Here is a 15951-nt window from a genome sequence, read left to right on the forward strand (position 1 = left end):
AAAACTCTTACCTCTCCGCAGCGTTGTTTTGCCAATTCCTCTAGTCTGGATTTTAATAGATTAATGTTTTCATTTGACAAACCTTTTGCATTTTTCAGCTGTATTTCAGGGACACTGGAGAAAAAAAAATCACAAGAAATGGTCTCTTATGAAGGATAAGATATACAGACAGATAAGGAGACTCATATAGGTCACACAACAGGCCAATAAGAACTTTGTTTTTTTTGCAGCAACCCAACAATGGTCATTCAACACCCAAACAAGTAATACTCTATCTACATGATTATAAAAAAGTTCTGCTTTATATTCAACATAATCCGAATTGCTGACACACAAGTACTCAACAGTTTCAACTAGCAGAAGAACCATCAGGGTAACCCCATAGTCTGTGAAAACTACAGTTCTAACTTGATACATTACTTTTTTTAAAGGGATGTACTGAAAATGCAGTACATAGATCTGGCAGAAGATATGGCAGTTTGGGATTTTCTGATTTTCCTTTTACATTATGTAAGCAATATATAATTAATCTGAGGAATACATTCAATAAAGTACATTCAGATAAATAACCAACATTTTTTAAAAGCTTAGACATTTATAGGAGTAAGAAAAACATCTGCAGTTATATTATCTTAAACAAAAATTATAACGGTTATCAAGCTTCAGGGTATAATGAAATCATCACTTGGTCAGGAACAACATCTCCCTTCCCATATGTTAGATCATTGCATAATTGGGCATACTAATTTTCTTTGAGGTATCTGACACAGGCCACTGTTGGAAGCAAATGGAGTATTGGGCTATTCTGACACAACAATATTTATCCACAAAATTACTATCAAGACCATATCCCAGTAGCGGCTGATCACCCACAACAACAACCCTTTTCATAATTCAAAGGAAATATCCATTAGCCCTCCAAAAGGCTAATTCAGCACAATACAGGACCAGCAGATGATAGAACTATGACAAGCAGACAGTTTTAAAGATGAAGATTTTGTTCCCCATTCAGCAAGGTACTGTGCTAACATTAAATTCATGAGTTGTCTCAATGACTTCAGTGGAAGTACTCACATGTTTAAAGTTACATATGGGCTTAAGTATCTTGCTGAATTAGTGCCTAAATCTCCAGTTGGCAGATGTATCTCTATTACTCACTGGCAGCTACATCACAGAAGGGATGAGGTTGCTTCTATCTCAGATGCATGTTTTCGTATGGATTAATTATACAGATAAGGTTACCCACTTTTCTACTTCAACACTATAAGTATAACAAATATAGACACATTTAAATCAAGGTAAGAATAAGGGCAATGAACACAATGTTACACTTCAACTTCCATTTTTGTCAAGGAGAGAATAAAGAAAATATTAGAAGACTATATTTTGATTTTCACTCACCTATCAGGATAGGTTTGGGAACATTTGACCCACAAATCAACTTTGGCATAAACTTCATTGTCACCCGTCAAACCCTGAGGACGCAGAACCAAACTGATTTCCGGAGGCTGTTTTACCTAAAATATAAAACAAGGCTTTTAATTTAAGGGGAATTAATTCAGGGAAGTCCCATCCTGTGTTATGCAGGAGGTCAGACTAGATGATCCCAATGATCCCTTCCGGCCTTAAAATATCTATGAATTTTTTTACAATTGATTAGTGAACATGTGAACTAATACCATTGATGATCTTATTTTAAACAGTTCAACCTTAGTTTATCCAGCCTATGTGGGAAGATTCATGGAATAAGTGGAAATAGAGATATTCTGAAGAAGGAGTGCCCTACCATGAGTCATATTTAGGTAAGAGGGAGGTCTGTATTAATGGGTTAGGTTAAACAGCGGTTCACTATATTTTAAATGGAGAAAGGTATGTGAAAAGTGACTGTCATTTTTTTAAACGAATGGAATTCAGAGTTATTTGTGGAAGGTCACAGACAGCAAGTTAGAGGGGCATTCCACAAAGAAAGAAATCTAAATTTACACTTAGTGTTAGGCCTTCTAGGGTACAGAGAGCTTTTTTTATTTTAGGCATATAGGCAGAGTTTTGCTAACTACTGTTTTCTTTCTTTCCTTTTCACTTTTTTAAAACATTCTTTGTAAACTGACTTCAAAGTAAAATGGAAAAAGTACACAGGAACTTTTTGACACTGGGAGTTTGGATTTACTGAGGAGAAAAGCCAGAAGAAAGATGAGTCATAGATGACAAACATGGTGGTGGAAAGGAAAGAAGAGCTAGCTGGAATGACAAAGGAAGAGTGACAAGAGGAAGACAGGCTAGAAACAGCCCAATGCCCCCACCAGGTTCCTCAGGACAGGGAGTGTATGGGCTTGTCTACATGGGAACATTCAGGAAAGTTAATGTGAATCAACTAAAGATGTGAAGAAGTTAAAATATGTTAAATTACATGTGGATTCTCTAATCAAGAGTAAAGTAGACTTAGTTCACTATAATTTAGGAAGGGATTAAGTCCATATTGAAAATACTGACCAAGTTCCAGTGAGAGTCATGAGATATGGGGAGTGGCAGATATAAAAGGTCAGGGATGGCAGTGATACTTTCAGAGACATTGCAGGTTGAAACGTATGAATTCACCGTCTATGCAAAATAAATAATTCCTTCTTGTCAGAGTCAGATTCCAAGGCCAGAAGGGACCGCTATGGTCATCTAGTCTGACCTTCTGTATAACAGAGGCCAATGAACTCACCCCCCACCCCCCAAAAATGCCGTGTATGTGTAAATCCAATCTTGATTTTAAAATGGCCAGTGATGGAGAATCCACCATGACCCTTGGTAAATTGTTCCAACAGTTAATTATCTTCACCGTTAAAATGCTTTGGCTCCTTTCTTATTGTCGAATATGATGATCTGATGACTACAACAGGAATAATTCCTCCTCAGTGACTAGGTTTTTACACTGCTTCTTTACAGCTTTTCCTTAACAATCGAATGGAATGGGTATTTGTGAGTGGAATAATATTGCCATTTGTAATATCATTCCTGAATTATAGAAAAGTATAGCAAACATGGCTGAAACGTCACTGTATCTCCCAAAACAGCAGCAAAAGAAGGTGCTACTGTATCTTAATGTTCATTTAAAATGTAGATTTTTAAAAAAAAAAATCCATTTCAATCTATGATGCTCCAATTACTGAAAGAGTTCACAGGAATAGCCGCAACTCAAAAAAAGAGCAGAAGCCACCCTCTCCATCCAGCACACGGAGTGGCCAGCATGGAGCCACTCTTGAGTAGCAAAAGAAGGGAACAGGCATGGGTAGGGATAAGTGAGGTTGGAAGTGGTGAGTCCAGCAGAGAAGTTTGTAGGAGTCGGGAATGGTAGAAAGGAAGGGAGGGCCCGGGCTGGAGTTGATATCACTGGAGGTGAGGAGGCAGCAGCAGAGAATATGTGGGAAGAGACTATGACATCTAGAAGGGGAATGGAAAGAATTAGAGAAGAGTAGGCGACTGGCCATGATATTAATCAATCAGTTATCCTAAGAAACAGTTATTGTGAAATTGAAAGTTAGTGTGAGTCAAATAATCAGGGAAATGTTATATGGTGAATCAATTAGCATGCAACAAATATGCAGAGAAACAACAGTAATATGAATCAATGCAGAGAACCAGTTATGAAGTGAGTCAATTAAGCAAATAGGTATGCAATTAATCTATTAAGGAATGACTCAACTACAGAGGAAATAAAAATGCTGACAATTAATTAAAAAGCAAGTCACATATGCAGAGTATTAATTATAGCTTAAATTAAAAACGGGTGCTGAGGATTAATCATAAAGTCAGTTATATAGAGGGCCATCAAAGAGTTGGAAGGCAATGGGCGACCAGTAAGGAGGCTGAATGCTTCTGGTGTTCTTGAGAAATCAAGGACTTGGTAATGTCAGCAACCAAGTTCTACAAATGTTCTGAAGACGTGCCCTGCTCAAAGGGAGAAATGGTGGCTAATCCTGGCGGGCAAACGAAGGGCCTCTCTCAGAACACTGCTGAGAGACTAGCTAGGGTGAGAGAACTGAGTTACTCAAATAGGGAAAACTTGTGAGGATTTACCTCCTAGTTTCATCTAGGAGTTACTCAGACCATCACAAGGGAAACACCACCAAAACTTTGTTAATCATGAATAAAGGTATATTTGTTAAGGAACATATAAATTTAAAGACAATTTACACAGCACACAATCAGTATTTTTATACACAGAACTGTCAGTTCAGCAGCAACCTTTGTGGGGAACCAGTAATAAAAAGTTCTAAATGACAATCCAAAATGATTTGTACTTTACATAGGGTTCTGGAAGAGATGGATGACGTTTAGTTACACAGCAGGAGAGTGGAATTATCACATGCAAAGATGTATCAGTTTAGCAGCTGCAGGTGAGAATGGGAGAGACTTTCCTTTAAAGTCAACCCCAAATCATCCTTTTATTTCACTTACATCATTCTCGAGCATGCAGGTGATAATAATTCCCTGGTACCATTCTCATACACCTTAGAAAGACATCTTAGAAAGAAAAGGAGTACTTGTGGCACCTTAGAGACTAACCAATTTATTTGAGCATAAGCTTTCCTGAGCTACAGCTCACTTCATCAGATGCATACTGTGGAAAGTATAGAAGATCTTTTTATACACACAAAGCATGAAAAAATGGGTGTTTACCACTACAAAAGTTTTTCTCTCCCCCCACCCCACTCTCCTGCTGGTAATAGCTTATGTAAAGTGATCACTCTCCTTACAATGTGTCTGATAATCAAGTTGGGCCATTTCATGGGGGAGAAAAGGAGTACTTGTGGCACCTTAGAGACTAACCAAGGTGCCACAAGTACTCCTTTTCTTTTTGCGAATACAGACTAACACGGCTGTTACTCTGAAACCAGACATCTTAGGTTAGCAGCAGCTTGATGGGGAAGGAGTGCAAGGAAAACACATTCTTCCCTTGATAGATAATGAATTCATTAAGTATGTTTAGAAAGGGCTCTTGGTAGAAGAACAATGGGACAATTCCCTTTCCTGATCCCAGTCTTGCTCATTTCTGTTTAATGATTACTAGAGGAAAGGAGGAAACCCATTTTAGCCTTTACTACATTAGAGATTTTAGCAAAAACTTCCCCCCAACTTTCAATAGTAGCACCAGTGGCAACCCTAGTCTACACAAGGGATCAGCAGATTCTTAGTTAATTGTATTAGTTAAATTCAATATTAAAGCTGCTCCTTGAAAAGTTTAATTAATACTGTGATAAAAAGCCCAGCACTGGCTTGAGCTTTGGCTATAGCATGCAGCTAAACAAATAACTTTTACTACAACTCCCTAGCATAAACATGGCCTGAGAAGCCTGTCTGCTCAGTTTATCATTATTATTGTTTGAACTTTCCACTGTTCCTGTAGTGCCCACACAGCCGGAACCAGTGCTGGTAATGCTGGGTGTGCTAGCAGAGGCAGGCCCTGCCGCTTACACCCTGCTTCCCGGGGGAGGTCAGAAAACCTTTGCCAGGTCTTCAAGAAAGCCCCCGCTGTGGTACACGAAGCTGTGCGGGGGGTGGCAGCGCAGCGGCAGCCACAGACGCTCGCGCCAGGGCCAAGGCTCTCCCCCTTTACCTCGCACGGGGCTCTCGCGTTTGCACCAGCTCCGGGGCTGCATAAGAGCACGGAGCAGCGCACATCTGGCTGGGCAGGCCAAGCAGGGACCGCCTTGGCTGCCGTGCGAGAGGAAGGGGGGTAGCTCAAGCAGCGGGCAACTCACCCTCCATGCAGGTCTACGTGGAGAGCGGCAGAGAGACGCGGGGGCGAGGCGGGGGGACTGGAAAGGGCCCCCCCCCCCGGTAGGGGGTTAAGTAAGGAAATCCCGTCCCAGGCTCCTCCGGGGAGGGCAGGACAAGGGGACACCGCAGCAGGACACATTTTTGTCGCAGCAGTGCCAGGCTACCCGAGCTCCCTTCAGGGCACCCACCCTGCCGCCCCCCGGCGCCGGGGGCTTGGCCAGGCACCCATCCGCCGGGCTGCCCCGGGCCGCGCGGCTCGCTACCTTCCAGGGCTGCTCCTGCCGCAGGTCTCGGAAGTCCTGCCCGTAGATGGACTCCAGCACCTGCAGCTCGTTCTCCTGGCGGAGCAAGTAACTCTCCGGGGCCTCCTCCACCCCCAGCGCGCCGCTCACCCGGGCCATGTCAGCTCCGGCAGCTGCAGCCGCTGCCAGCCATGGCACGGCCGCCCCCGCCGAGCACTGGCCCCGGGCGCCCGCCAGCGAGAGCGCGGCCCTTCTGCCTTGGGAGCCGGCCTCTGCCGCAGGCCCTACCCGCCGCTGGTGCTGCCCCCCGCGGTCGCAGGAGGAGCTGCCGCCTCTCAAGCACGGTGAAACTGGGGCCTCCCGAGCTCCCGCAGCTCCCCAGCCCTGCCCGGCCTCCTCCCTAGAGCTCAGCCCCGGGACACCTCCTGCCTCTGCACAGCGCTTCTCCACCTCGGCCCCAGATACTCCCCCACCCCCTCCTGGCGTCTGACCGATGAAGGGGAAAGGAACAAGACTGAAGCACCCGCGGGGGAAATGATGCTCTGACCTCGACTAGCACTGGCTCTCAAAAAGTCCTCAGTCTAAGACTGGAAATGAAGTGAGCTGTAGCTCAGGAAAGCTTATGCTCAAATAAATTTGTTCGTCTCTAAGGTGCTACAAGTACTCCTTTTCTTTCAGTGCCTTAGGTAAACGGATAGGTTCTAGTGTTTATGAACCCTTGAGACTTCTCATACACTTTCTTTTGGGGTGGGGGGGGGTGGGCACAATTAAGATCGCAGCCCCATTTTGCTAGGTGCTGCATGAATACACAGAAAGACGTGGTCCCAGCCCGGAGAAGCTTAATACAATTATATTTCATGCAGTGCATAGTTAACCTGTGGAACCCATCTTGAGTCCAAGAATTTTGTAGGTTTCAAAAAATGGGTTAGACATTTATATGGATAATGAGAACATCTGCAGTTATATTCGAATAAAAAATGAGGACTAAAAACCCTCCTGTTTCTGGGTATACGTCAATCACTAAGATGACAGCTTTAGGAAAAAATCTGTCCTATGGATAAGTTAGTCTATATTTGCCCACTATGAAACTTCTTACAGCTTTTTCTGAAGCATCTGGTTTAGTCAGACTGAGGGACTGATTCCCTATGGCAAGTTCTGTGTTCAAACTTTATAAAAAATAGTCAAAGACATTGTCAAAGATAACAGAGTAAATAAAATTTGAAATGTTTAGGCACATTTTTTGTCGCAGCAGTGCCAGGCTGCTAATTTTGAGCTATGACAGCAAATAAAATAAAAAAACCTTTTGGAAACTTTTCAGCAAAAGCAAAATCCTGACATCATATGACATTACACCCTAAACATTCCTAATAATTCTCCTTTGCCACAAATCCATACATGACCTTTCAGACATCAGATGGGGTTGTCAAAATCAATCATTTAAGAGAAATGAAGGTAACTTTGGAGAAACTACTATCTCTGTATAGTAATGATAATATCCAAACCTTTCCTGAACACTGAACTACTTTACTATTAAAAAAATAACAAGGCAAACTGTCTTGATAGCAGTTCCGATTCTTTCTCAATACAGTTCATGCCTTTCAGATCACTGCTCTGAGGCATACCACTAATATTTGAAATAACACATACATGCTACACAATACAACCCCCAAAAGCCAAATTCCCATATTGCAAAGAAACTGAACACTGTACTATTAATTAGTACAGCATGAGATGGGGTGTGTTTTTTTATGGCATGATGTGCCATAAAACAATTACAGATGTGAACTGGAAATAAAAGAACAGTGGTTAACCTTCTCATTGTTTTGAAATCTAGTTGTAGCATTTATTTATCTGTCTTTTGCAAAATGGATAACAAATATATATTTTTTCCTTTAGCAAGTCAATTTATGTGTGCCAGTTTACTTAGGGTTGCCAACTATCTAATCCAACGAACCCAAACACCCTTGCTCTGCTCCTTCTCCGAGGCCTTCTCCGAGGCTACTTGAGTGCAGGGGGTTGGGGTGCGGGCTCTGGGATGAGGGGTGGGGATGAGGGGTTAGGAGTGTGGGAGGGGGCTCCAGGCTGAGCCTGGGGCAGGGGTTTGGGTGCAGGAGGGTGGGTGGCCTCTGGGAGGGAGTTTGGGTGTGGAAGGGGGCTCAGGGCTGGGACAGATGGTTTGGGTGCAGGAGGACGTGTGGGCTGTGGCCAGGCGGCACTTACCTTGTGCAGCTCCTGGAAGCGACCGGCAAGTCTGGCTCCTAGGCTCAGGGGCAGCCAGGCGGCTCTGTGTACTGTCCCTGCCTGCAGACACTGCCTCCGCAGCTCCCATTAGCTGCGGTTCCATGGAGTCAGTGCTCAGGGGGGTGGGGAGCAGCGCACAAAGACTCTCTGAACCCCCTGCACCTCGGAGCCAGATGGACGTGCCAGTCGCTTCCAGGAGCTGCGTGGAGCCTGGGCAGGTAGGGAGCCTGCCTTACCCCATTGTGCTGCTGACTGGACTTTTAGTGGTCTAAAATCTCCCAGATTAGCTTCAGTAGCCTTCGGGAGATCGAGCCCGATTCCGGGAGACTCCTGGCCAATCCGGGAGAGTTGGCAACCCTAGTTTACATATCCAAAATGGGAATAATGAAATTTAAGCACCTTGTGGAGGAGTAGGGAGATTATTTAATTGCAGTAGAATCTCAGAGATACAAACACCAGAGATAGAAACTGACAGGTCAACTGTGTCTGCAGATCTCATTTGGCACCAAAAGTATGCAATCAGGCAGCAGGAGAAACAAATAATAAAAATTAAAAAAGCAAATACTGTATGACTAAGCAAAATAGCAAGCAGTAAGTAGTGCAAATGTGTCACACCTTGAATTGATACAAAGCTAGAAATATTAAAAAAAACTCAAGAGTGGTGTTAGCCTCAGCAACATAGCAGTACAATATGGTATCAGGAAATCAACCATTACCATCACTCATCAACCATCATTTGGAAAAACCAGGAAAAAATAAAGCAATTTGCAAAAGAAGCCAAAAACAGCGGAGAAGTAAAAAGCAGGTGTATTGTGTGCAAAACTGCTGCTGCTGATTTTGATAAGGCAATGCATCTGTGGTTTGCACAAGAGAGATCAAAAGGCACTCCTATAAGTGGTGTGATGGTTACAGAAAAGGCAAAGTTACTCTACTGAGAAATGTATCCAGATAAAGGTGAGGAACATTTTAAAGCAAGCACAGGGTGGCTCTGCTGGTTCAAAAATCAGCATGGAATACGACCTCTTCCCCATGAGGTCACCCACTAGGTCTCCACAAAACCCCTGGGTGGGAAGTCAGCCCTCCGAGGTCCTCCTTCTTCTAATTTGGGTGGTTTTTCGCTTAGGTTCCTCCTGCGGTCCCTGGGGCTTCCTGGTTTAGGAGCTAGAAGTTGGGGCCCTTCTGCGGCCAAGTAATCTTCCATCAGGGACACCGCCTCAACGAGAGCCCTCAGCTGATGTCAGCAAACCCATCTGTGTAAACTGCTCTAGAACAATACCCTCTGCCACTTGAGGCGTGGTCAACTTCTTGGGTTCCAACCACCTCCAGCAGTAATCTCAGAGTCGCTGAGCCACTGCCCAAGGTCGTGCCTCTGGGGAATGCCTCTCCCGTCGAAACTACTGATGAAATGTTTCAGGGCTCACCCCGGTTTGGGGTAATATGGCGGCCTTCACTTTGGCATAGTTGAGGGCTTCTGTAAGGTCTAAGTTCCGGTAGGCCATTTATGCTGGTCTGGTTAGGTATGGGGCCACTAGAGAAGCCCAGTATTCTGGAGGCCAGTGGGCCACCATGGCAACCTGTTCGAACGTGACCAAGAAGGCCTCTGGGTCATCCATGAGCCCTATTTTGGCCAGCCTCACTGGTAACCCAGTAAGGGTGTTCTCTGAGCTCTGGCTCACCCCAACAGGTCCAGGTGGTCCCTGCGGCTGTAGGAGCTCCGCCATCTGCTGAACTAGCCATTCTTCCTGGGATTGGTGTTGTGCGGCTAGCTCCCTAAACAGCTGCTGCTGCTCTTGGTGCTGGGCCATCTGCGGTCGTTGTTGGGCGTCCATTTGCTGTAGTAGCTGCGCTTGTTGCTGTTTTTGCTGGGTAGCCTGCTGCTGCTGGCTTTCTAGCATCCATTTTAATATCTTGTCTGTGTCCATGAGGTCCTCGCATGTAGCTTCCTCGGATTAGTCCTCTTAGTAGGATCTGACCAGTGCCTGCATTCTCTACCATGTGTGATGGGCGGGGCCTTACTGGTTGAGTTAGGGCACCCCCATCAGCCCAGCATGGGAGTGGTCCGCTCTGACACTTGGTCATGGGCTTCCCCGTTAAGCAGGTGATTTCTGCCAACTGTGGCCCGGCCCGCAGATGGGGTCACCTAAACGGGTAATCCGTGGATTCTGAGTGGCAAAACAATCAGTCTGTAGAATTAGCTCCCAAGTCCCGGTGAAGCAGCAAGCAGGCTGCAGCCCCTGGGTGGGACAAAGTAAGCAATTAGTCTATAGCCCGGCAGCCTCCTGGCTGGGGCAGCAAACAATCAAACAAATGGAGGAATTAGCCCCTGGTCAGGGCGAAGCAGTAACAGGCTGCAACCCCTGGGCAGGACAAAGCAAGCAAGCAATCAGTCTATAGGCCTCACGTCTCTTGGGTCTGGGGCGTAGTTTAAGCAGCTGCCTTAACAGGTGGGGGCCCAGCTTCCATGGCGGTCTCTGCAGGCAGTGGGTCATCTAGCGTGTAGTCCCAGTCCCTGGGCTTTACCCCCAGGGGCGCTGCAGGTACCTCTGCAGGAGCCAGCAATGTATTCCCTGCCTCCTTCATTCCCTTCCTTGGCCTGCCTCCTTTTAGCTGAGTTCTCCACTTGGAGCAGATGCACCAGGGAAGAAGGGGTGTGGCCTCCTGAGCCCACAATGATTGGTCTGCCCCTTGTGGCCAGTGCGGGGCTGGTACACCCCCATCACAGCCATTATAGAGACTAGAGCAAGTACATTTTTCTACAGCATTTTTTTTTTTAGTGTTCTTTGAATGGACATTTAAATCGTGGGCTTGTGTGTTGGCATTTTTTTTCATGGCTAACAAACACTAAAAAAGAAGAAAGAAATTAAAATTGAAATACAGTATTGTGTTAAACATAAACTATTAATAGGAAAGTTTAAAAAAATTGACAAGGTAAGGAAACTGTTTTCTGTGCTTGTTTCATTTAAATTACAATGGTTAAAAGCAGCATTTTTCTTCTGCACAGTAAAGTTTCAAAACTGGATTATGTTCATGTTCAGTTGTAAACTTTTGAAAGAACAAACAGAACATTTTGTTCAGTTACAAACAACCTCCATTCCTTGAGGTGTTTGTAACTCTGAGGTTCTACTGTATTTTTAAGGTGCTTAGATATCCTCAGATGAAAATTATTATAGAATGGCAAAGTATGGTTACTATTAATAAACACTATATCGTGCAAAATCTCGTTACACTGAAGAGCTGTTAATTCATAAAATCTTATTATTCCTTAATATAAGAAAACTAGATAAAATTCAGTAGACATCAAAATCATTGCAGAAGCAATTGTTATATTTCAGAAGCAAGAATCACTCAAAACTGCAGATAATTATCATGCCTACTCTGTCCTGACACATTTTTCTCAGTACTCCTAGTGAATCTCTGCAGATCTTCCAAGGGATAGGCACCAACTCTGTGTGTGCTCCGGGGCTGGAGCACCCAACCCACTGAAAAAAAATAGTGGGTGCTCAGCACCCACTGGTTGGCCCCGCCGATCAGCTCCTCCCCTTCCCCCCTCCCCGTGCCTCCCGCCCGCTGCTGATTAGATGGTCAGCAGTAGGCAGGGGGCACTAGGGGATAGGGGGAGGAGCAGGGGCAGGAAGAGGTGGAGCGAGGGTGAGGTGCTCGGAGGAGGGGACGGAATGGGGCGGGAAGAGGCAGGGTGGGGGTGGATCGCACAAAGGAAGAGGCAGGGGTGGGAAGCAGTGGACTGGGGGCATGGCCTGGGGCAGAGCGTGGGTAGAGCACCCCCGAGAAATCAGAAAAGCGGTTCCTGGGTTTTCTGGGCATGCAGAAGTTGGACACACATTCTGCACTCTTTTCCTTGTCCAGGTGGTTACAGTAAGACTCACCAGCAGGTACTAGACAGCCACCCTCTAATGCCTTCCTATATAAGGAACAGCAGAATGTGCCATTTGGTAGTAGTTGTCTCCAGGGAATAAACAGAATTGTGAATATTTGCATCAGTCCCTCTTTATTTTCTGTGAAAAAATATTTATATACAGAAATACAAACAGTAATAATGAATAAATGGACATAGCCTTCTTTAGACACAATACAGCAGACAAGTCAGTTTACTGCAAATGTCATTTATTTAGCTGCAAACTTAGGTGGCATATGTGACAAGTATGGCAATTTCCTGACAAGTATGGCAATTGGGAGATCTTACTAGTTTATGTATCATTGTGGGCCACGAGTGAATGTAATTCCATGGGGGAGGAGGACCACAGCCCTCCAAGAACTAAGAAAAGTATGGGGGGGTTATAACAGTTGGGGTCCAGACACCCCCACGTGAGAGCAGAAGCTTTAACCTCCTCCCCCCAAGAAATAACCAGTTAAATCAACTGATTGTATACAAGAGAGACAGGGTGGATGTGGTAATATCTTTTATTGGAGCAACTTCTGTTGATGAGAGAGACAAACTTTCAAGCTTCAGGTCTAGAAACCCGAAGAAGAGTTCTGTGTAAGCTTGAAAGTCTGTCTCTCTCACCAACAGAAGTTGGTCCAATAAAAAATATTACCTCACCCATGTTGTCTTTCTAATATCCTGGGACCAACACGATTACAACAACACTGCATCCAAAGATTGTATTCAATGTTATTTTACTATACCAAATATTGAGTAAGGTCTTTTACGAAAGCTTGTAGTGTTCTGAACTTGATGGTCATTATAAGATATGAATACAGACCATGGTTATGAATGTATACGTGGGCAGATAGAGAAAATTATAAATTGTAACTGTGGTACAACTTTAGCATCATCTCACAACAGGATGGTGAAGCAATCAGGCAGGGAGATCCTACCTCTCAAACCAGTTGTTTACATGAAACCAGCTTCAAGTACCCATTCCCTGTACAACCCAGGAAAAGTCTAGGATTGGCCATTAACGTCAATAGAAAGACATTGTGACCACTGGGGATTTCCCCACTTTGAATAGGCATAGTGACTAAAGAAAAAAAAACCCTGCAAACCCTTTTAAAATGGAAGGAGTTTGAAGTGAAAGACACCCAGAAACTGAGGGACAGCCTCTAGGCAGGGAGCTGTCTGTGAAAGGTTAAAGGGTTATTGTTAAAGGGTACAGTGGGAAACTGTTCAAAGGCAATAGGTAATTTGTAGTAGAAAAGGGATTTCATCTGACATGGAAGTGTAAAGCCTGTGGTTGCATCTTTATGTTTATTTACTGTGTAACTTGTATGTGTTTGCTTTCCCTTATTATTTTGTCTTTGAATCTGTGGTTTTTCTATTAAATAAACCTTTTGTTTATTTTTACCCCAAGAACATCTCTGGTGTTCAAACTGGGTGGAGTGTGGGGACCAAAGTAAGCTGGTATCTGGGGAGCTGGTTTCATGCCATCGAGGGTGATGAACCAAAAGGGAAAAGTCTGAGTGTCTGATAGTTAAAAGAACTCAGGGAGGACAAATTTGTAGAAACTTGGGACTGGAAGGGCTGTTGGTGTCATTCTGCAAGGAGTAACTAAGCTGGTGGAAGCCAGGCTGAGACCTTGTGCTTATGGGAAGGCTATTCATTTATACTCCTCCTTAGCAATTTGTCCATGTTTTCACTTTTTTGTAAGATTTCTTTTTGATTTTCAGCTCATTAAAGAGCTATATACTTTAACATGAAGTAAGTTTGGCTTACCCCATGTAATTTTAATATACAATAAATTGATGGACTTTGCTTATGTGGCATACACAGAATAGGATAGAGTGCTAAAAATTGTATATATGTGTATGTAATGTTGTAGAAACAAATATTTCATATTATATTGCATCATTAAAGGCAGTGCTGATAGCACCACATATTAAGGTTGCCCAACATTTCCTATCATAAGACCCTGTTTTCAGTTGCTTATAACTTTGCCAAGGTTCATTCAGGTTGAAATTTTCTATGCTAGCTTGCAATTGCTAGATCTGTCTCATGCTGAATGGAAAGTTTTGGAAACTTTCAGCCAAAATCGTTCTGCCATTTCTGAGGGCAAGGCTCATTAAAAATACATTGTTTTGCCCATGTAAAAAAATTCTAGTGACCTTTTCTTTGAGAAGCTCTAATGCCCCCATGCTTTGTAGTAAGAACTTAAAATTTGGTGAGGAGGTGGCCTTTGTCTCAAGGGTATGCCTTTTGCTATTTCTGTGAAAATCCACCCAACTTTGTCCAAGTTACAAACCTTTGAAAAGCTGTAGTTTGCACATGCTCAGCAGAGGCTTACTTGCTCAACGGTGAAAATCTCTGAAAATTCCATTTTCACTGAGCATGCTCCAGTGCTAGGTTTAGCAGAACTACTCTGTGATTGCAGCTGTGGGCTGCTGAGGATCATGCTGTGGTGTGTCCTGGCACTAGAAATGAGAGCAGAGAACCTGTCCCACCTTTACTCTCAGTGCCCCTTCTGCTAAGTTGAGGCAGCATGAAGATGGAGCTGCCTGATTTGAATTCATAAGAAACAAGGGTCAGACCAGGGAGAGGGGTAGGTGGATGGAGAATTGAGGCTAGCAGTGGGTGGCGGATGGGAAACTGGAAGTGGGAGTTGGGATGAGGGGAGACTGGGACTGGGAGACGGGGAGGAAATAGGGAGGGGGACTGGAAGCCAGGTGGGAGGAAGATTGAAATTGGATGAGGAGACTGGAACTGGGAACCAGTTGGGGGGAGGGGAGACAGATATGATGGGGAGCCAACGTGCAGAGGGAGAACTGGCACTATCTGGGCAAGGACACTGCGACAAGAAGCAAGGGAGTGAGGAGATTGGAATAAGGAGCCAGGGAGAGGTGAGGAGAAGACAGCGATTGGATGGGGGGCGTGAAGAGGGAGACTAATGGGGTGAGCCAGTGAGGATAGGGAATGTGGGTGGTGAGGACAGCAAATGGAGGCTGGTTGGGAAAGGAGCTGGGAGTGGGGAGAACTGAAACTGTCTGGGCAAGGAGAATGGGACTGGGAGAGGGTGTTTGTGTGAAGACTGGGAATAAGGGCGAGACTGGGACAGGGAGTCTAGAGGAGGACTGGGTAAGAAGACTGGTACGAAAAGCCAGAGATGTGGAGACTGGCACTGGCTAGATGAGGACAATGGGACCGAGATGAGGAGAGCCAAGGACGAAGAAGAGACAGGACAAGGACAAGTTGGAGGGGATGGGGAAGAAAGAGTCAACAGTGGAGGGAAATTGGCAGAACAGCCTGGGACCACTAGAGTACACTCCTCTCTAGAGTTTGAAATGGAACCCAAGATTCCTTAGTCTCACTATTTGTTGTCAGCAAATGTTTATAAAACTCATGGGCACAGTGTGGGTCTGTTGTGACAACTGGGCGTGCACATTTACCGTAATTGGGAGCTCAACTTTAAAAAGTATGTGAAAGTTCAAAAGATGTCACAATGATCTATAATAATAAATATTGATGGGGAAAGGTGTAAAAGCAAGACAGAATGAATTAGTCCAAACAAAAAGGTCTACCAATATAACTCAAGGATTGTGTTAAAATCAGGCTTGGTCAACAAGAAAAGTGTGGAACCAGAAGTCAGTGAACCAAAACTGATGAGTTGAAAACTAGGCCTAATTGATGAACAAAATGGGAGCAAAACTGGCTACTAGAGCAAGCTTCACCATCATAGCTGCCACCCCCATCATCTCCTAGGACTCCAGGCTTTCATCATCCCGATTCTGAGAGATGTCCGAACCAGAGCGG

General features: G+C 44.6%; 1 protein-coding gene across 4 annotated transcripts in view; it reads right to left on the bottom strand.

Moving 5' to 3' along the window:
- Nucleotides 1-6452, bottom strand: part of EIF2AK4 (eukaryotic translation initiation factor 2 alpha kinase 4) — a 73060-nt gene extending 66608 nt beyond the window's left edge. For 2 of the 4 annotated variants that reach the window (XR_012159469.1, XM_073348812.1), the window contains exons 1-3: nt 6030-6452; nt 1402-1517; nt 12-114 (exon numbers count right to left, since the gene is read on the bottom strand). Coding sequence is in view for 2 of the 4 variants with exons in the window: in XM_073348812.1 (XP_073204913.1) it covers nt 12-114; nt 1402-1517; nt 6030-6167 (357 nt within the window). In the remaining 2 variants the exon portion in view is untranslated. Of the gene's footprint in view, nt 1-11; nt 115-1401; nt 1518-6029 lie in introns of those variants that run through there. The other 2 variants (XM_073348810.1, XM_073348813.1) reach the window with 2 other exon arrangements.
- Between the last annotated feature and the right edge of the window lie 9499 nt (nt 6453-15951).

Source organism: Lepidochelys kempii, chromosome 6 (genome assembly GCF_965140265.1).
Source record: "Lepidochelys kempii isolate rLepKem1 chromosome 6, rLepKem1.hap2, whole genome shotgun sequence".
NCBI lineage: Eukaryota > Metazoa > Chordata > Testudines > Cheloniidae > Lepidochelys > Lepidochelys kempii.